The 22,490-nt window shown below is 36.9% G+C and overlaps 1 protein-coding gene across 6 annotated transcripts in view; it reads right to left on the minus strand.

Annotated features, from left to right (window-relative positions):
• The window catches only part of PDE7A (phosphodiesterase 7A), a 72,914-nt gene that overhangs the window by 29,131 nt on the left and 21,293 nt on the right, over nucleotides 1-22,490 (minus strand). For 3 of the 6 annotated variants that reach the window (XM_061994774.1, XM_061994772.1, XM_061994771.1), the window contains exon 2: nucleotides 5,130-5,190. In XM_061994774.1, the coding sequence (XP_061850758.1) occupies nucleotides 5,130-5,190 (61 nt within the window). Of the gene's footprint in view, nucleotides 1-5,129; nucleotides 5,191-11,738; nucleotides 11,763-11,971; nucleotides 12,317-22,490 lie in introns of those variants that run through there. The other 3 variants (XM_010208256.2, XM_061994773.1, XM_061994775.1) reach the window with 2 other exon arrangements.

Genomic DNA, 22,490 nt, shown 5'->3' on the forward strand with positions numbered 1-22,490 from the left:
AGGTAATCTTCTCAACAATCAAGATATCAACAATGGATGCTTTGGCATTTTTTCTAATACATTTTTATTTATTCTGGGAAAAAATATCACTTCCACAGGGCTGGAATTTTCACAGTAAACAAAGCAGAAATCCCTATTGTACCTAAACAAAAGCAGAGCTATCTCTGGTAATGCACAGAATTACTGCCTATTTCAAGATTTCAGATAATAAATGCACCTGGAAAAAATTGGTACAGGCAGAATATGTAGAGATCATACATCCATCTGAAGTTTCTATGTACACAGAAGTATAAAAAGGAATTTCATCAAACTGGCATTATCACATTACGAAATTACATGCACAATGAAACTGATCTCTACCAAATATGTATAGTTAGACCCAAAAACATCGAGAAATACTGGACCATCACTATGCATCACTGTTCAGTTAATTCGACCTGCAAAGGTCAATAGATCCGAAGTGCACCCACTACATTGTGCTTGCACTAAACGTAACGTTCACATTGATTTGATTGGGAAATCCTGCACAAGTTTTTGTAACCTTGGGACTATGTAATGATACAGAGTTTAATTTTAAGGAAGACACATATTTATACTTATTGTTAAACCTAAATTTAAAAAAAAGCTCTGAGACGTTTCAGATTTAAGATTATCAGAGTAAGGGACACTGTCACCCAATTCCTTCAAACGGCAACAGAGTCCAGCATCAGAACCAGTGGCTGAAAAGGCAACTAAATCTGATAACTAAAACAGAAGAACTTATACTTCTCATTCATCAAAGTGGCCACAAAATCTTTTAAAACCATCAGATCACACCATTTGCTTACAGGTAAATTTCCTTGGAGGGGCAGAAGTGGTAGCTAGCTGACATTTTTTTATCTTAAGTGTCTCCTCTTTAGTCACTTTAGCCACTCTGAAAAGACTCTTCTGCTTCCTCGGGGAACATATTCAAGTCCAGTATCATAATGAGAGCGCACTTCCAGAAACAAATATTTTTTTCTTCTTTGAGGGTTTCTGTGAATCCAAAGAATGACTTAAACAGGAACCCTTCCTTTCAAAATCTGATTTTGTGCATAAACATGACAAAGTTTCTGTTGGCTATTTAACTTAGAAATTTTTTTTCCAGAATAGGAGTACGTGACCAGGACTGCTTACATTTTAAGACAGAGGCCATACAGACAGGAACTCAACTGAAGACTAGATAAAGAAAGATTGTAAGAGGGAGGTTTGCAGCTACAACTGAAAACTGAAAAGGAATCAGGGCTGTAACAAAACTTACCTTGAGATAGATTGTTTAGTTCCTACCCCTCTCTCCGATTCCTGCTCACACCACAAGAACAGCTCTGATACTTACGAGGCAGCTGAAATGCCATAGCTGACATCCCTGCACATTAGGGTTACATAGCACATACGTTGTGCTACCCTAATACTCCAGTGTAGCACAGTAACAATGCAGCAGCTGCTCGGGGAGCTGAGGCCTTCTGGAGTAGGGGCAGAAATCCCAGAGATCATGGTGAACAGCTGAGAGCAGAAATTACGACAGCCACCTCAAGGTAAACCACTCAAGTCAAAGCCATGACGTTGTGAAGAGCAGGATTTCCAGAAAGAACTACTAGCTTCCCAGATTAAAGTTCCTATTAGATTTGTTGGAGAAATAAGATGACAGGTCAGCCAAATATGCCAGAATTAAAGCGGAAGGGACACAATATAGCCACCACTACCAGGAAAGGAAGTGCACCTGCATTGTGCACTTGCAGTGTGCTTGCCTCCACTGTTTCTTATTTGAAGTGATCAAGACCTCTAAGAGAGGGTAAAATGCCCCACTTTTAGTTGAGAGGTGATACCAATATAGTCAGTGCTCCACTCTTTCTACCCCATGCACAGAAGCATTTCGGGCAACATAAAAAAACACCAAAAACACCCAAGAAAAAGAAACCAGAAAAGCAGAGAAAAATCAAGGAAGTATCAAGATTATACAGAAGCACTTCCAAGAAATTCTGAGAATTCCTCACAGTTGTCGAGAGAAGTAGCTGACTGAGGTGATGCAGGTACATTAGCCCTTCTGCAGTCTTAAAAGAAAAATTCTACAATGCTGCATCTGTATCTGTATTTTAAAATAGTAGATAAACTACTTGGGAGTGGCTTAGTTTATATTTTGGGAATAGGGTATGACAGATGAGTCATTAGAGTCAACACTGTTTGTTTACATCAGCACTGATGAAGCCCATTAAGAGTTAGTTATTTTGTATGCCCCTAAAATTTGATCTTTTAAACCTGGAAACACTGCCAATTTCTCTTTACTCACAGCAAATGAATTTACATTGAATTCCTATTGGAAAAGTCTGAAAATGTTAAAGGAAGCAACTCTACGGCCAGCACAAATAAACAGAGGCAGAGGGAGGTGTCCTAGATACCTGTAGCTTTATATTTTTAGTCTGCTAAAATAAACATTTTATCAAGCTACATTTTATGAGTAGATATAGTCTATTTGGAATAACAACCAAAAGGTAAAACCTCTCATGACTGTGCCCAACTTCCCAGTAAGTTACAGCTGAGGATTCCTTACAGTTTACTCTGCTAGAGTGTACTAATTAAAAAAAAAAAAGTTAGAGTACTGTATAGAAAATGCAATAATTGATATTTCTTGCAAAACTGCATATATATCTATATATATTTAATTGAATATGTTCATTCCTGATCTGATTGGAATGTTTCAGCATACCAGTGCATGCATGCAACTGTTCAGCTTTCAGGCTGGTCTTTTTTACAGTCCATTTATGAATACAACAATAATAACTCTGTAAATAGTTGCTAACTTGTACAGGACAGTGTATGTAACATTCAGGAAAACAAAGTGATCACCATGAAGTGAGAAAGTAATATGAATTTAACATACTCATTCAAACACTCAATAAGCAATTTTTTGTTTGCTTGTTGGTATCTTCCTCCCCGCAACTGAAGTTAGAAGAGGTCAAACGTCTTTTAAAAGACTTACTGCCTCTGAACAGCTAGCATTGAGCAGCAATGAATGCCTGCAAGGTTTATGCTATTCATAACAAGCATCAATCACAGTCTAGTAATTAATTCCAATACAACAACAAAGGAAAATTTTATTTGCTTAACATCTCGTTCTGAATATTTTCTACTTCTGCCCATAAGAACTGTTACAGAAAGATGTCAAAACAAATGAGGTTTTCCCCTCAGTTGAAGTGTATATACCAAGAACCACCATGCTTTGCTTTCCTCTAGACTTACTTGAGCTTTATCACAGACTCTCCTGCAGAACCGATGGGCCTAACTACTTCATGGTAGAGTTAAACTTCTCAAGTAGCAAAATAAATCAGATTATTCTCCCTAAAAATTAAGAATTTTTTTCTTACAACTTGAGTATCTATCCCTAGCACATTAATTTTAAAAAGACAAAAACACAGACATGTACTTACAGTGCCTTTAATTCAAGCATAACAGTGAATTTTAAAAACAAATTAAGTATATCCCCAGTTGTGGAATTAAAAGTACTCAATTTATTGGATTACAAAGGAAAAAAAGTGTATTTTCTAATTAAAGCACAAAATAAATTTAGTTTTAAAAGTACTACAAAATCAAGGAAACAAAACTACCTTAGACCTGAATTTACTCTTATGACTAGAGCAGAAAAATCACATTTTGAAGAATTCTAGTGTTCATCCTGCAAGGATTATTAAAAATGAAGATGTTACTTTGACATTTGAAAATGAAGTAAATCTACTTACAATAAAAAAAGCCAAGCAGCTTTTTCAACAATCATTTAGAAGTCAGCATCTTCTGTCCCGCTTCTCTTAACAAGTCTCAAAGTAATTACATTATCTTATCAAAAATCCCTCAGCAGACAGTTAGTACTACTGTATTAACAACTTCACAGACTTAAAAAAAAAAAAATTAAAAGAACTGAAAAGCAGAAATGCTTTTCTACTTGATCTATACCTAAGCAGACATCTGCCTGCATACGTAGGCTATGACTATAAATTCCTCCATATATACACACATGCGTATACACGCATATAGCTTACAACTGCAAATCCATAGAGCCCACAGTCATGAATTTCTGGGGACTTTAAAACGTACAATAGACAACTCAATTGAAAACACTCAGGGCATTAAAAGATGTGTTCTGGCCGATTTAGTTGCAGCCAGTAAGAATTTATAATTGCTAGCTATTGATGTTCATTGAGCCTTGCAAGACATCACACAAGCATTCATAGTCCATTTCAACACAAACATCACAGCTCAAGATGGCTTAAATTAAGTGGAATAAATCTGCTCTGAAACAGACTTCAGAGTACGTAGACAATGCCCATGCCATCTGCACCATCAGCAATCTCCAGAAGGTGCAGGAAGTACTGAATCTGGCAGCCAGATCTGCAAGAGCATTGCATCTTTCTCCTCTCAAGGACTGACCTCAACTCCCTCCATTCTCAGTATCACAGAGGGTCTCCACAGGATGCTTGCCTCTCCCAGTATTTTTCTTTTGTTTTAATTTGGCTTTACCCTTTATGTAGTTGCTACTCTGGAGACATTCTTGAGTAAGATAACTAAACTACTAGCCCTTTCATACCTCCTCTCCCTGCTCAAATCATCTTCTAGGATTAGTAAGAGAAGATAGTTTAAATTAATATCATTATTTTAAGAACATCTTGAGCATTTCATAGCCTCAGTATTAAAGTTTTTAAAAATATGTGGTAACTCTCACACAAATTTTCTCTAAGCTACAGCTTTGCATGGTATCTTTCATGTTAGAGGTGATCAATTCCATCACAGAACTAAAGATCAATCATGAATCACTTGGAAAACTTAATTTCCACAAAACACATTATGTTATTCATAAGAAGTTCGTTTGGGTTCTTTTTAATATAAATGTAAAACATCCAACACAACAGTTAACTCAGGAAAATATAAAGAAAAAAGGCAAACAACCAAGTAACCCAAGTCAACACAAAAGAACCCAAACTCTGCTAAAGAATCTAACAAGAATACTATCCAGGATAAAGGAGATAAGTTTAAGAATTCAACACTCAAATATAAAAAGGAAAAAATGTTTCAAATTAATCATAAATACTAGAAGCTTACAATACAGAAATGGGTGTGCTTACCTAGCATACGAATGTACAACGCTGTCTGATCAGAGCTGTCATAGGAAATTGCTCCACGTCTCTGGGAAAAAGAAAACAACAAAAAGGTATATTTGATGCAAGTTAGAAGTGAATCATTTTTATATTGAAATGAAAATGAAGTGTCAATTGTCCACTTAAAATTTAACTCTCAAAATTCATTTGAGAAATCTGAACATCCATCTTTCAAATAGATGTATGTATTGATTTTATTTTAGGAATGGACAAAGGAAGAACAAGAGTTAGCAGTGGTGAGATTATGAAATACAAGGCCAGAGTGTAGGAAAACAACTGTCCCTCCCCGAATTTCTCTTTCAATGCTCCTCAATCATTCCTCAGAACAAAAAGACACAGAACAAGAGTAAGCAGACAAAAAAGCATGCCCCTCAAGCCTTCTAGAATGTAATACTTGAACCATGAACTGTGCGTTTTTATGTGCGTTTACCTTCAAAGTATTTCGATCTTTCAAAGCTACAGGTAGTTTTAACAGAAGAACACAAATGACCCCATTAATGCAGTCCTATGAAGTCAATCTATATTCTGTAAGGGCAGGACTTGGCTGCCACGTGTTACTTTCATGCCACCCCATACTTCCTGTATGCAAATCACAGCATGACTGAAGCAGAATGTAATGCATAAAGATATTTTAAAGAAAACAAGAAACAGGTACTTCACATTTGATGATTAAAGTCTAAGAGAGTCATTAAGCTATCCACACGTGACATTGAGGCACAGACTATACTTTACTACACAAAACATGTATGGTCCATACATATTCAGCTAATGCAACAATAGTTACAGTCCAAGAAGTCTCCCCCAAGTGTGACAAACTGGTCCTCTAATAGCTAAAAACTAGAGGAATGTTCTCATACTACCATAACACTGGCATCATGTAGTCTTCAAAGCCTGGTGTGACTTAGCACCCTGCCTCACACTTTGCCTATATTTTCACCATCTTCTGCCACTTCCTAGGCCCTTCATTAATGTTATTTCTTAACTCTAGGATCAGAGGATCACCTTCACAATCAGACCTCAGTTTTGCCAGTTCACATTTGATCTTTAAAGAAATAAGATTCTTTCATGTGTGTACACTAAGAACTCCTATGACCTTTCCCTGTTCACCACACTTCTCACGTACGCTGAGGACAGTAAAGCCCTCAGTGCCACAATGGGTTATCATATCCCTTTGACAACTTCAGGTAAAAAACAACGTGGAGGTGATTTCAGTCACCCATTTTTATTCTGTGTAGCAGGAACAACACTACATGAGGGTCACACAACAGCCTGAAACTGTGCAAGTTCAAAAGATGGGAAATCAAACCATGTCAGGAAACAGGACAGAAAAGCAGCTGTTAGCTATTGAAAAGAACTCTAAAAGGAAGAAAAAAATAAATACTAATTACTTGAAAGGAGAGAAAGGAAAATTGCTTAAATGCATCTATCTACAGAACAAACTGAACACATACAAAGAAAGATCTCTATCACAAAATAACCTCTATCAGCGAGATTTGTACAACCGATGTGCTAAGACACCAAAATCATAAGTTAAACTTCATTCAAGAACTAAAACCTTACACTTGAATTAAGAGATTTCCACACGTAAGCTTAATATTTAATTACAGAAATGACCAAAGACTTAGCTCCAAAAAGGGTCCAATTATAGTACCTATTATAAAGATTACAAGGAAGAACTCCCTTTACAGCACTTATATGTTTTCTTAGCTTTTGTTCTCTGTTTCCTTGGAAGATAATAAACCATGCAAATAATCCTTCCCTTAAAATACATTTGTATAGTATTTGTCAGAGCAATGTGACTGTCCTGATGGGAAAGGCAGGAATACAACTCAACCAGAAAATTATGCTTATTTGCCACTAACATTTTCAAATTTCTTCATATAATCTACCTTTTTATATCAGCAAATCTCAGCTGAATGTATTTTCAGTAGCCTGGAACATTTCATATCACTGACTAGGCACAATCAGTGATGTAATTTAGTGCTAACTTGCAATTTGCACCTGTCTATCACAGATTTCTGGTCATGTCCAGTACAGTTCTGTAATCTAATACAGGAGAAAGTTAAGCACACATACAGCTAGAAGAACCATGCCCAACTGGAGCAATAGTCTCTGAGAAGCAAAACAATATGTAAAAATTTACTGAAAAATAAATCCTTTTAATATGTTGATTCTAAAACATTACTTGCTCCTTAAGATCCAAAACATTATTTGTGAGATAGTGTGTCCACGTATGATATCAAACACAAAGCACATTTTTTAAAACGTAAACCAGTTACTTATACCAACAAGTTATTTCGTTCTGCAAAGACTTTGAAAGATCTCATAGGAATGTTTGAGCAATCAAAATCTTTTCAAATTATTTTTCAAAGTTTGGTTTCCTAATGAAAGGCAGACTATCACATAAACCTTATTAATAGTACTTCATAAGTAGTAGGACAATTTCAGCTAATTTTGCTTGAAGAGTAGAGGTCCCAAAGAGGTCCCATTCAATGACATCTGTTACATAAAATGGATAGGAGGAAAACACTTCTTAGCAAGTTTCATCAAGGGACAAAATACAGAATCTGTGCTAAGTGGTCAGACCACATAAATAAGGTACAGATAGCTAAGAGCACTGCAGTGGGTGGTCACAGAAGAGGGAGCTAACAGTACAGAGGGTTTTAGTCACTTCTGACATGTAAGTAAATTAAATAATAATACACTCACCCTGCCATGAATTGCTTTGTGTCATCCTCTGTACCAAGTAGGTAACAGACTAGGTACAGCAGGTAGAGGTACATTACCTATTTTCCCACTTTAAATAATACTGTCAGCATATTTGTTACACTATCCCCTACATTACTCTTGAAAAAAATATAAGGAAAGAAGCAAAAAAGAGAAGTAATGTAATCATCCCTGCCTGTCGTTCTTTAAGGTACTCTGCCCAGATTCTACTTTTTACATTCAGCAAACGGACCAGATTTAACGCATCAGCTTCTACTGAAAGGTGAACTGTCATGTGCAGCAGAACTGGAAGCAGAAAGCCAAGTATGTCTTGAAGGACTAAAGTTTCTGTAAAGCACTCAACAGTTCAAACAATTTAATCACCAGGACTCTACCCTTGTTAGCCACCAAAAATGCCTCTTCCTTCATTGCTAATCAAAAGTCTTGACACGTAATCATAATCTGTAGCCTCCACCAAGACATAAAGGTTGTAGTTACACTAAAAATGTACCCTACTTACACAGTCAAGATGACCATAGCATACACTGTTTCAGCCTACAGACACCTTGGCTAAAAACTTAATGGACAGAGTCTAACTTCTGGCACTTCAAAATATCACGTTACTGGCGGTATTTTTAACTCATTTAGCATAAAGTTTCCTTTCTAGATCTCTGCCATCTCTTTGGCCAACTTGAAGTTTTGTCCCTGTTAATAACCATAAAGCATATTGAACTTCTTGACCCTCTGTAGAAATCTCAAAACAAATAACCATAATTATAACAGGCAAACAGAATTAGTAGTGCTCAAACTGAAGACAATCCTACTGTGTTTAGGCAGGTTCCCTTTTCAAGCACATTCCCTTTTTGGTCTGCTGGGAATAACTGCTGGACTCCAAATGACTCAACAAACTCCTCAAACAACGAAGTGAGGTTCTTCACCACTTTGCTCCTTTCCAGACACAAGCATAGTCACCTGAACTGGGTGGGCTGTTTTGCTTCAGCAGTGGAGACATGTCAGAAAGAGGACTGGGAAGGATTGTTTACACTGGACTTCCACTTTGTAAACATCACCTTGAATTTCAGTTTCATATTAAAATGTCATTTATTCTTCCAAAGGGCCATGCAGTAAGAAAAGCTTTCATTTTTCCTGTCTTTTGTCACATCTTTGTGGAAAGTGAACAGATGAAGTTCAAACTAGAATGGAGGATCCGGTAGTCCTTGAAGAACAATGATATAAGGACTCTAGAAAAACAGGCAAAGAGTATCTACCAAAAGCCATATTTTAAGTCATCTCTTTCTCCAAATCCTTTCACAAGGCTACAGGAAAAGTTATTAAAGGCCATGCAACACGAATGACATGAGAAAAGAGCACACGTATATCTTCAAAATGAAACCAGTTCAGTGATGCTAGTGAGTACAGCGTATGCATGTAACACTTGGAAACAAAGCACCTGCTGCTGTTTGTGCCAAACAGAAACATTTCCATTGATGTATCAGTTTTATTGCAAGGACTTCCCAGTCCATCCCACAGCAGAGCACCAGTATTACTGTTGGGCACGTCACTTAGGCAAGCACCAGCTAGCCAGGTTTTGGACTGTCAAGTGAAACTGCTTGTCTCATTCTGTAAAGGCAGAAAACAGCTGGCAGAGCCGCTGGCCTTCAAAATTCAGTACTTCTCATCAGAAAGAACCATCTGTGGTTTTTAATAGAGCACGCGACCCTCACTCTGTGACTCAGTTGTTTAGAGAGAAGTTAGGAAAGGAAGGCCAGAGGACAGCACCACAGCCAGTCACACATTTCTGACTATTTGGCTTTTCTGCCTGTCAAATAATTGTTTTCAGAGAGAGAAAGTAAGAAAAAAGTTTGGAGAAGTTCTGTCATGGCAACTACAGTTTACTGGTTATGCACACTTGGAAACTATTTAAAATTTTAAGACAGTTTATCAGCTAAAAGTCCCTAGAATTACAAACTGATTGGACCAGATTTTTCCAACTATTGTTGAACTTCAAAAGCAAGACTGTCATTTATCATAATACTTAGAACTGTTTTAAGTAATTAAAAGCTCCATACTACTGTAAGATCCACAGTTTTTCACAAAGGATCACAAAGTTTTTACTCACTAAGCCACTGGAAAAATGTTATTTGTAAAGCACTTAAACTATCATTGAACTCAGATAAGCCACTGTAAAACGCTCCTACTACTATTTTTTAAATATTTCACTGGAGTTCAATGCAGTATTTTGAAAGTTTATCAAGCCAGTGATAAGAAAATGAAATTAATTTCAGGAAGCAATGCTAATTAGCAGTAAGACACACACACACCCCCCAGATACATGAATGTGGCGCTTTTAATATTTTCTTCTATATAAAACTACTTCATATGATCGTCGTCCAAGACAGATGGCAATCATTTACCAACTCAGATGTTGTTTGAATGATAGCTATCAACATAAGTGATACATACACCTGACAAACACCTGTACAGTATTTTCTCTTACACACCTTAGATTTATATTACATGTCATCATAAGATGTCAAAATTTGAATCAACGTAAAAACTTCAAGATTTATCAAAACTATGCAAAAAAAAAAAAAGGTTGAAGTTTTATTAGAAAAGAAAGCCTAACCGAAAAAAAAAGCTTAAGCAATTGACTTAAAAAAAGGACAAATAGACATGGAGGTATTTATTACCTTTAGAAACCAAATCAGAATAGCAGGAAGACTCAAAAAGTAACAGCAAAACAAGGTAATTGGATGAACATTAAAAAAAAGTGTCTTTTAAAGAAACAACCATTAGCACATTTAAAAAACACAACCATAAATAAGCAGAGGTTTTTATGCTTAACTGTATTATTTTAGCTACTTCGAATTCCTATTTTTCCCACCTTAACAGAACCTTTGACCAAAATGAATTACAGACATAATCCTTAAGCAGGTTTCTTATGTCGTTTCAGAAAACCAGCGATTCGACAGTATGCCAGTAAAATGTGGATGATATACTGGGCTAAAAAACAGACTGTAAAGCTTTAGCATTTGGCATCTGCCTTCAGTCACAAGTGAACATCCACTAGGGTATCTTGATGTGACAAAAGTCATCAGAAGTGCTAGCATCTAAGCCTGACCACTTTTGCTTTTAGTAAACCTAGAACTGTGCTATTGGCAATGAAGAGTACAGGCATGGTTACCTAGCAAAGCTTGTTTTCACAACAAATCCATATTCATATTTGTTCAGATTCTCCTATTAATTATACAGAAATATTAAAATCATGCTTCATATATATTTAATTCATATATATGAATGTATGAACAACGATTTTTTTTTCCCCAGTTTCCCTCTTTCTCTCCAATGATCTGGCCCTCCTTCACAATCCTAAATTTAAATTTACTCCTCTTTTTGGAACTAATTCCAGGGTATGCAACGAGCTAAGCTGAGAAGAGCCTGGTCTCATGCCCAAGCACCAATCTCATGTATATTTACTGCGACAATACACACTATGAGGATACTTACATTCTTTAGAATGAGAGAAAAGGAAGTCTCAATTTTGTCTAATATTAGCATGCATTTTCCAAAACACGGGCATCTCAAATGGAAAGGCTACAAAGTGAAGTAGCTGGTATTTCCCCTAAGCAAACAAAACTGTTATTTCACTCCAGTAACCCTGAAATCAACAATACAAAAAGGATATCCTATCCAGGATTTTTTTTAAAAAAGCTAATTTGTATTATTCTTACTATGTTTAAAATTGCTTTTATTTTCACAAAGCCTTTAAAAGCTCTACAAAATTTAAGATCTTCTAGTAAGGGAGACAAACAACCCGTGCCATTCAGAAGCCATTTCGGATCCCTTCCCCCCCCCCACCCCGTCTCCTACCTGGCACTGCTACAAACACACTCTTCCCACTTCAAGGCAGGCAAAAGTCTGGGAGCTATAAAAATCATGTAAGAACACTTAAGAAACACAATCTTAAATGGCGAATGATGTGTTTCCAAAACAGATTAGATTTTAAAAAGCAAAATAAATACTCGGGAAGTTCTTAATGACTTGTTTTCTCTCGGGCTACTTACAAACCCAGCTAGTCAAAACAGAATAATAAAATGGCCTACCTTAGAAGTAATCCATTTGATAAGGATCACAGCTAAACACCAGATCAGTGCAATTCCCATTGAATCACCCTGAAGACCTGAAGCATAATCTCCTCCCCGATGCCTGCCAGTGCTGGAGGCTGGGCGCGAGTTTCGGAGCCCCAGACCCAGGCGCGGCGAGGAAGAGGAGGGCGGGCGGCAGGGGCTGTCCGTGAGGCGGAGGAGAGAGGGTGTCAGACAGGGGCTGGTGGCAGGGGCTGCCCGTGAGGCAGAGGGCTGGTGGCAGGCAGGGGCTGCCCGTGAGGCAGAGGAGGGCGGGTGGCAAGCATGGGCTGCCCGTGCAGCCGACAGCTGCGCGGGACTGCCGTCACCTGACGGCCCCGCCGACCCGCCCTGCCAGAGCGGCGCTGCCCCCCTCCCTACTCCGCAAGTTAGTTTTACAGCCAGAGTACGTGGCAGACGGTGAAACGTTTCTGAGCCCAACAGAAATGCTAAAGTAACTGAAAAAAACCCCACGATTACATGCTTTTATAACGGATATTTTAATATAGCGAAGCATGCCAGACTACAGGATCAAACTCCAGCACCACCTGAGCTAATTCATTGTGATTGTAATATTGTAATACTGCCTTGCCTTTAAATGATATGAAGAGCCTGTTTCCAGCAGATTTTACCATAGCTACTACGTGGAGAACTGCTATGGACCGAACTTCAAAACATATTTGAAGACTGCTTTTATAGCAGCTTACTGTAAGTTAATGCACTGAATACAGGCAATCATTGAAACCGTTCTCTCATCTCTCCTTTTGTCCACTGAATACCAAGCCATCCTTCATACTACCTTTCTTGCCACACATACTCATGCCTGAACAGGCATATTGCTCGTTTATTGCTCCAAGGGTTGAACTTGCCTTACAACCCTCTCCGCACCCCCACCCAACAATTTCCAGGGTTGGAAAGCAGAGTAAATTCCTCTAAAAGCATTGATTATGCAGACAATAAGTCCTATATACTTGGTACAGCTTTGAGATTCATTTCTTGTCATTTTAAGCAGACCAAAATGTTTCATTTCAGAAATACAAAGAAATCTCAAATAGTTTGGGGAAAAAAAGTAGCTACAGAAGGGAAAAAATAAGTGTGGTGGATATTGAGGAGTTTAAAAGGATGAAGCTGAATAATTGAAAGGAAAATTACATGAAGACTCTGCTCTTTGTATAATTATTTTTCTTATACGAACATCATAATGCAAATTCCAACATGTGCACAAAACACAAAAGTTAGTACAGATTACCAAAGGAGTAACTTTAGCACTAAGAAATTACTCTCTTCCTATCCATAGGAAAAGAGGACAAATACCACAGTGGATGTTTACTGAACAAAGAGTAAGGGGAATAGGGCTCTTGTATTTTATAATATGATTCCCAATATTTGTGCTGGTTTTTAGGCTATAATCATGATCTCAGCACCAGCTGTGAGTTCTTACATTTAAACATATATCTTCTGCTCTCTCTTCCCTCCCCATGCCTGTCAAAATCAGCCAGATCAAAAGCACAGGCAAGAACATTCATAATAGATCTTTGAGTACCATACTTAATGAATACAGCATTTATCCCCTTATCCAAAGGTCCGGCAAGTTCCACCCAAAATACAAGTCGTCAAGGAGGTAGACTTTAAAACATAACCTTTTCCAAATTTGACAAAGTCACCTGACAACTCGTCACCAACAGTCTGCATTAGACTATTTCAATGAGCAATTTGGCTCAACTGCAGCAGATCAAAACACAGCTGCTGCTGAGGTCTTCACATCTATACTATATGAAGACCAGGAGGGGGATTTTTGGAAGCCATATTTACACAAACCCCTCGAAGCAGACCCTAACATGGGAGGTTCAAATGACCAATAACTGGTCAAACCCTCTTAAGGATTAGGGTACACTTGGTGCACACAAGGAGTGGAATGGCTTAGTTTCTTTTGAAACAAGCCTCATTAGCACATGCCAAAACTGCTCTGGAAAACAAATAAATGGACACAATAAACAGGGACAAAAAGGTGATTTGCTTCAAGATTGAACTCTCCTCCCAATAAAACTCTTAACACAAATAGCCTGATACTTCAAAGGTCAAGCATTTCTCTCCATCACCACTATTTTCAATCCCTGATCAGTCTTCTGTTTTCACGTCTCAAAACACATGAAGACATTACTGGAGTGTGTGGATGTAGTTTTACCCTGAGTGCATGGAGCAAATCCTTCTTTCACCGATATCAGGAACAAGACAATCTTGGAAAACACCCTGACACCATGTAACCATCCTTTTTTTTTTCCCCTCGGGTTTACTTAATTAGCCTTCTCCTACTGACTTTTTTTTCCTTAAAACTACTGTCTTATGCTGAAGTTGAATATCAGAACACAGAAATAAAAATACTGTTAAGGCCATCTGTTAAGCAACACTACAGCATTATTCAGTTTAACTATGACTTAGAAATGGAAAGACTCTTTTCATAAATAGGATTCCAAATTTGGGGTCAAAGGAAGACTAAATAATGCACTGGCTTGTATGATAAGGTTGAGAAATCAACAAAAAAGCTCAAATGCTTCTCTTGAGCAAGTACTGTTTTAAATAACCCTATTAACAAATGGAAGGTGAAGGCAAAATAATTATATTTTCTAAGGATATGAAAGGAATCATTCAAGGTCATTAGCAACTATGGTAAACTCTCAGGTACAAGACTACATAAAAATAAAATAGCACTACATTCCCTCCGTGGTAACATACTTCCTATTATACAAAGCTCTGTGAGTGAAATCAGTGCTGTGGACATCATCACAGCCTCACCTTGAAATGAAGGAGCACACTGAAAACAAAAGCTATCATACATTGTATTTTTTTGTCTTTTAAATATATGAAAGTTCCTAAGGCTGTTTCATTTTCTTTCTTCTCTTTTTCTTCCCCACTTTTTAGTGCATTCTTTTTCACCTTTTCTAAAATTAATTTTCTCAATGCCTGCAGAGGTCTATGTCCGATAAGCCAAGATTTCCAGTACTTACATCTAGTAACACTGTTTGAGTATACTCACTATGTTGCAACTCTGTCCTTACCATCAGCTCAAATGTACAAGTGCAATTGCTGTCTCTTACCATTTCCAAATGAAGAAACAAATACTGCAACAACTTCAATATTAATTTAATGATATGCAGCATTGCAGATATATCTAAACCATAAAAGGCATGTTTTGCTACAATTTTTGCATTTGCCAACCAAACATTTCTGTGTAACTCCTTAAGACAGGAATTCAGCATCAATACAGCAGAAAGAGGACCTGTGGTCTTCCAACAGTTGTTACAAAGATTCCACCAAGGAACTTGCTGTAAAGATATCTGTTTGCTCTCATTATGAAATTTGCATCACAGGGAACAAACTCCTACCAATTCAAAGTAGCTCTCCATTAATATGCCATCACGATTTTCAAGGATCCAACTATTCCCATATACGCTCCTAGAGATCTGCAAGGCTCCACATGGCAACCTATAATTTCCTATTAGCGTACTCCATTATTTTAAGTACCAAATACAGGATCCCAGATTCACTTGTGTGTTTCTCAACACCCATCTGTTCCAATCCTTATTTTTTTTAAATAAATTTAATCAGTCCTAAAGAATGACTCAGTATTGCCTTACAAACCCCAGTAGCTACTATACCTAGAGAACTGCCTCTAAATGCTCCCCTTTAAATGCTCTCCCAAAATGTTTCACTAACACCTATACGAAATATAGAGCTGAAGGAATAGCACCATATTTCACAGACATTATTAGGTCTCACATGATGCTCCTCTTTAAATGCAGCAGGTCTTCACAGATCTGCATCACCACATGAGCTTTTATGCAGAAGTGCGAGACTCACTGCTAATCACACCTACTTGCAGAATGACCCGATTTCACACACACACACACACTTGTACACCTGGCCCAAAAATAAGATCCTCATGGAGCCTCCTTTAACCTTCAAACACTGACTTCCAGCATGAGCCCAGAGCAGTGGCTTGTGGCACATCCATTTCCACAGTAGATTTCTGACTGGCATATTACTTGTTATGAACCAGTCAGGGAACTTAACCATATTTATATTAACAGTATGTAAAGACAGCAGAGAAATAAGCCTATCATTTACCAGTTCATCAGCATGTAGTGGAAGAAAACAAATCCACATAGCTCTAAACTAATTTTCATATTCACTTTTCTTCTTTCTCATTATCTATCATGTGTGATCTTTCTCTCCAGCAGTCTTCACTAACAGAGAATAATTAAATGGTAATATATGAGTATTCTTGTAGAAAATGTGGGTAGCTATTTCTGCAGCCCAACCCGACTACTAAACAGCGCACTCAAGAAAAAAATAAAAGGAAAAGATGCTATTATTTTCAGGGATACTGAGAACAAGCCCTTCAGAACTGTACGGTGCATATGCAATGATCAACTTTTACAAATGCTAGTTTTTCATGTCTTAATTTTAAATGTTATCTAAGCCTTTTACTTTTAATTCATCATCTTATTTTTTAAAATTGCCATGTTAGCCTATTTTGCAACTAGGTACAAGGTTTCAACTATTCTGGCTGCCTATTAAAATGTTACATATTGCCTAGTAAGCAAGAAGTAAACATGAAAAATTAAAGAAAATCAATCTTCAATGAGGTAGAAAAAGACACAAACCCCTCCTTAGAAAAGAGGGTATCCAATCTCAGTGAATGAAAGGAACCCAACAATCCTACATTTCTATACAAGCACTCATTCATCAACTGTTCTAATGTAGCAACAGAAAACTATTGTGATTGTGCTACAGGCACTGTATTTCCAAAAGAGGTAAGAGGTGTTCTGTATTTTATATATAAATCTTCGCCAAAGCAAGCATGTTATTAAATTTTGCATTTTTCTGATAGTTGTTTTTAACTTTTCATCTTATTTGCTCAACATCACACTTACGTAGGTTAATAGAAATGGCTGCGTAACAAAGTGATTTGGCAAAAATATACATCTTAGTTGAGGAGTAAGAATGCATTTTTAACTTCCTTGCATTGATTAAACATCTAGGAACAGATTAGTTCTAAAATGCTTCTTGTACAATAGTCTCAGTGCCTCTGTCATATCACAAACTTCAGTTAATCTTCTGGTGACTTATTTTACCTAATAAATTTGTAGAAAAAGAATTTCTACAAAGAATATACGCATTTAAAGGATTTAAATTGAATCATTTGTCACTGTGCCAGTTCATACCACATAACCCTTATTCTTATGAAAATGTATCTAGCCAAAGAACTGAAGTTCCAGAGTACAGTATTCTTTCTCAGTTTTTTTACACATTCATTTTTTCTGAGGCTTCTTACTTACAATTGGATTTTAGGGCTTTGTTTAAATCACTGAACTTAAATTTCTGCTTTTCTCCAGATAAGAGACATTGGCAAGAAGCTATGTTCCACTTTTACCAAATACTCTTGAAAGAAATAAAAAGAGTATTAAAAAGTTAGTATAACAACATTCTGCACACATATACTTGTATTATTATATTTAGGAAATATTCATTTTTCAACTGTCTAGTGGACATAGTAAAGCTTATTACCTTGGATAGAGAATCATTTTAGCATGGTCAAACAGATGCTCAGCCAGGGCTGATCTACATCAGCTTGTATCTGTCCACATGTGTTTGCAGATACCATCAGCTGCTCCTTCATAGAAGGTCTGTGGCACAGCAAGAGAGTGGACTGGTTTAGAGTTTAATACGAGTGCCTTCATCTGTGATTTTGTAGAGCCAAAATATGGTACTGTTACAAAACAAAGCAGGGCCTCAGTCTGCAATCCATTCGCTAGAGTTTCAGCTGCTCTGAGTTAACATGTTTCACTATGAAACACACCTTCAAAGACTGAACAGCATATTGGAAGCAAATAGCCATTTAAATTCCCACATACTTCACATATTGCAAGTAACCTGGCTATGTAAGTGAAAACAGATGAACAGTAATGTGTGACAAGGAAAGCTACCACTGTTTAAGACTTTGTAATAAAACACATGTTCTATTTCTAAAGGATATTCTTTGAACAGGGAAAGACTGTCTTACTGCCTGTCTTATATTTAACTGGAAACCTAAATAAAAAACACTGAGGTTACAATCTTGCAGAAATACATCATCACAAAATTGTCAACACATCACAACACCTGAGAAGGAAATTACAGAAATTTAAGTCACGGTAGTTGCACCTCATAATTCTCCAGAAACTACTACAAAAGACACCAAGGACACAAGAAGTTTGTCCTGTAAACTCAAAGTTTAATCTTTTTTCCTGTGAGATAAGCTTGTGCAATAATTCTTATTCTTAAATGAACACTACTAGCTCACCTCTGCAGCTTCACAGTTCCGAGAAGCGTGTTTGGAAAGCAGGAGCACAGAAAGGAATCGGAGCTTCCCCAGGCAGCAGGTGTATGTATGAATTTCGACAGATATATCTGTCTAACTTGTGAGCTCAAAGAAGAGAGCAATTCACTGCAAGGAATGAAGGCTAAAAGGGACAAGGACAGGGTACAATATGAGTTCCTCCTTTTGACTTGCTCCCTGGCTTCTTTCTCCTTCAGACAAAAAAATTAATCAGAAATTAATAGATTGAATAAAAAAAATAAATAAACCCCTAAGAGCTTCTATTGGCTCTTAAGTGATGGGCAACCTCCCGTAACTATGAAGGCTCACCTCCCTCCAAGCCTAAGAAACATCTGCCTCCCTAGTTCTTGACTAGCAAGTTTTCCCTACTCCTATATTGCTAAAAGATGCTTTTAATCCCTTCTGATACACTAAAATTCACTTTGTAGGAAGTATTTAAAGAGCAGTTTACATAAAATTTAAATATGGACACCTATTGAGACTCCCCAGACAACACAGCTTCCATTTATTGTAAATGGGGTTTTATGCAAGGATTTTCTTATATTATCTTCAAAGTTTATTAAAAAAAAAAAAAAAGTTCCCAAAGAGAAAGTACATTTCAGAATTTCCCTATGTACACAGGCATTTGCTAAAGCTCAAAAAACACGCTAAACATTAAAAAGGCAGTAATACAGTCATCTTTGTTGCTGCTTCCTTGCTAGCCATTACATGAAAATATTATGTTGTCAAAAAAGATTAAATTTCAAGGGGAAATCTGGAAATTTCATGCTAATAAATTAAGCAGAGATGGCAACAGAACAGCTCAAATAAATCAAGTCTCGCTTTTATTCTCCTATTCTGTGATCACTGCCATTAAAATAACTGAAAGACTACACAGGACAAACATTGAAACTGGTTACACCATCTGCTGTCAAATCCACAAACCAATATAGTATTTTATTTATAACAGGATGGCATTACCAATGAAAATAATAATTAACTGAAATAGTCATCACAGAGTTTATAAAGATTAAAGAGATTCGTAGAAAGATCACATTGGCCATGCCTGAGGATTTCACAGGAAAAAAGCAAAACACAAAACTAAGATTTGAAATACAAAAAAAAGTTGACTGGCTACATTCAACTTCTTTCACCTCAACAATCTAATGTTTCAAGCTTAAAAAAAATCCACAACAACCAAACACAAAATTAGCAGAGTTACAGTTTCTCATACAATACTCTTTCTGGAGAAAACTCATCTAGAGACTCACCTGCACTAAACATTTATTTCAAAACTTGCCTATGCACCATACCGAAAAATGCTTGTAGTCTTCCATGCATTTTCCCAAGAACTAATTAAATGTACACCCATTAAGGTTAAGCTGACCAATTTCAACTGAACTGGTTAAGCAGACCAATTTCAGTTGAACTACTTGGAAAGGCTCTAATGAGACAGTAAGCTGAAAACCCCAGCCTTCCAAATGCCACAAATGTTCAACACCTGTCATTGCAACACCTTTCCTCATTTTCCAGGCAGCAATATATTGTTGCCAGCTTCTCATCTTTTATTTTACTGAGCTACCAATACAACCCTATCTTGCATACTTCCAAATTCTCCTTCTCTCACCTGTAGCAGATGGAAACTTAGAGCGAATGCTTTAAAAAACTGCTAATGAAGTTTAGTACAGCCATTTCCATGCAAAACTATTATTTTGTAGACATTTACACATTTGTAAAACATGTAGTTATTGTCTTCAATTAATATTCTGTTAGACTGTAGGTACCAGCAATCCATGCATCCAAAGACTTTTCATCAAAAACCTGCTCTACTTATTTCATCATCTTACCCAACATAGATAAAGCTGACCCAGTAAGAGAGAGCGCTTTTCAGTTGTGTTGCAGCTTAGTCTGCAGGTGTTAAACAGAAAAAGGCTACTGTGTTTTCAACTGACATAGACTGAAAAGATTCAGCCTTCTATTACAGAGATGTCAGTATAAGACATTTTTCTTTGGATACAGAGAAAGAGGGTTTGGGTTTTTTTTTTCATTTTTTAAAATATATCAGTACTATGAGGCAGCTGACAAAGAAATAGAATAATTTCAAGCTCAAAACCAATACCAAAAAAAAAAAATCCCTGGCAAAAATTTTGATATGATTGCAATCTCCTGTTAGGGGGAGGCATGGAAGGAGGTATGGAAACAGGCATCAAAAAAAAAAAAGGGGGTTCTATTAGTAGATTAACACATTAATTACTTTTCTGATAACACTTCACAGCTGACACTAATATAGGAAAAAGGTGTAAACCTAGTAGAAAAAAAGGTTTAGGGACTTCAACTACAATGAATATATATCTAGAGTCTTCTCAGAAATACAATACGCTTGTACAAACTTCTCATTATTCAACCTTATGTGCATTTAATTGCTTTTACAACACTGAGACCTCCTACAATTACGAGCCACATTCAAGTAATTTTTCTTATCGGGATTTCACAGCAGCATAACTCCAAATTTAACATTTAAGTTTTGAAGCTAACAAGATGCTACTTTTACTGTCAAGCTTTAACGTAAAACAGATTCTGAATTTTAAAAATCTAGCATTAAAAACTTATTTAAATAGGATTTAAAAGATTTACATTTGTAAAATTGAGCTCCATTTGCATTTTACTTAATTATCCTGCAGGGATGCTGAAAAAAAGCCATATAATTATTATATTGTTTCTTAAAGAAGCAAGAATTGTAGCAGTACCAACAAAAATGTTTATCTCTGAAGCTCCTTGCCACCCACTGGACACCTGTCAGTCTTGGCACTGGCCTTTATGTGCCCATGTAAAGAAGATTTTGCATGGCATAGCCCTCTCTTGACCAAATTAGGCTAACCTCATCTGCATTGACATCAGTGTCTATAATTTTGGAATCTCATCGACAGAAATAGCTTTATCACAAGGCCCAGCATACAAATTAAGCATCTGTATAGGGCATGCTGAACTTGTGGAAGTGATGAAAAGCTGTAGTGGAAAAATCTTCGCACACACTTTGAAGCTATATCTAATTAAGGCAACAGCTACTTTGGGTGAATTTATTATTTGAAGTCTCAGGTTTAGTCCACTTGCAGTATTCGCTGTTTGCACACAAGCTAATGTTAAAAGCTTTCATTTTAACTGAAGACCCTGAACAGGTTCCGTGTAGTATATTTGAGAGCATTTGAAGTTTCAGGTATATAGAAATAACAAATTTTAATACCATATCCCAGTTCTGCTTTCAAATTCAGTGTCACTAATCATCCCGTTGTTCTGTGAGAAGCCATTTCAGCTTGCTATACGATCTCCAGTACTAAATTTGTGCTGTTTGTGCATGACAAACTAATATCAAGAAACAATTTCATTAATGTTATATGACTTGGGCAGTAAGGGGAAAGTCTAGTATATTGAATTGTAATTTCCTTATGAATGTAGTGATCTAATTTTGTAACAGGGACTTTTGGAAAAAAGCAGAATAGCAAAACAATTAAGCTACACAAGCAACTTCCAACACGAATTTGGAAAATGAGGGAGACAGGAGTAACTTGCACAACTGTAGGATAATTCCAGGCTCCTCATCACTCTGTCAGAGCTGGGAGTTTACGGATCAAAAGGCGTTCTCCGGGGGAAAGGAGGATCTGCTGTCAGTTACTTCTGCAAATATGATGGAAGATAGACATAAGGCTCAATTTAATTAAAGCCCTTCTCACCTTATGAAGGAATTTTAAGACGTATGGAAATATAGATGAGCGTGTAAAACTAAAGAGCAGAACAAGAGAATAACAGAGAAGACTAAAAACATTCTTTGATTTAAAATAAGTTACTGAATATAGATGTCTTTCCTCCTGAAGGGAACAGTATTTTAAATGCTATGGCCACCCCCAAAGACTTAGTAGAATAGAAAAAATGCAATCCAGGCTGTAGTTCAAGATCTCTGGGATTTAGGGGATAGTGACATGGACAGCCAACCTCTGACACAGAGCAGAGCCTTGCTTCCTATGCTATATATCAGTAACTTTACCACAACTACTCCAACTTTTTTTTTTTGCTCCCTACACATTACAAACTCTCCCCGTGCCTCTAACCCACAATTTCCACATGTAATCAACCAACTCGCTCTCA

Source organism: Colius striatus, chromosome 4 (genome assembly GCF_028858725.1).
Source record: "Colius striatus isolate bColStr4 chromosome 4, bColStr4.1.hap1, whole genome shotgun sequence".
NCBI lineage: Eukaryota > Metazoa > Chordata > Aves > Coliiformes > Coliidae > Colius > Colius striatus.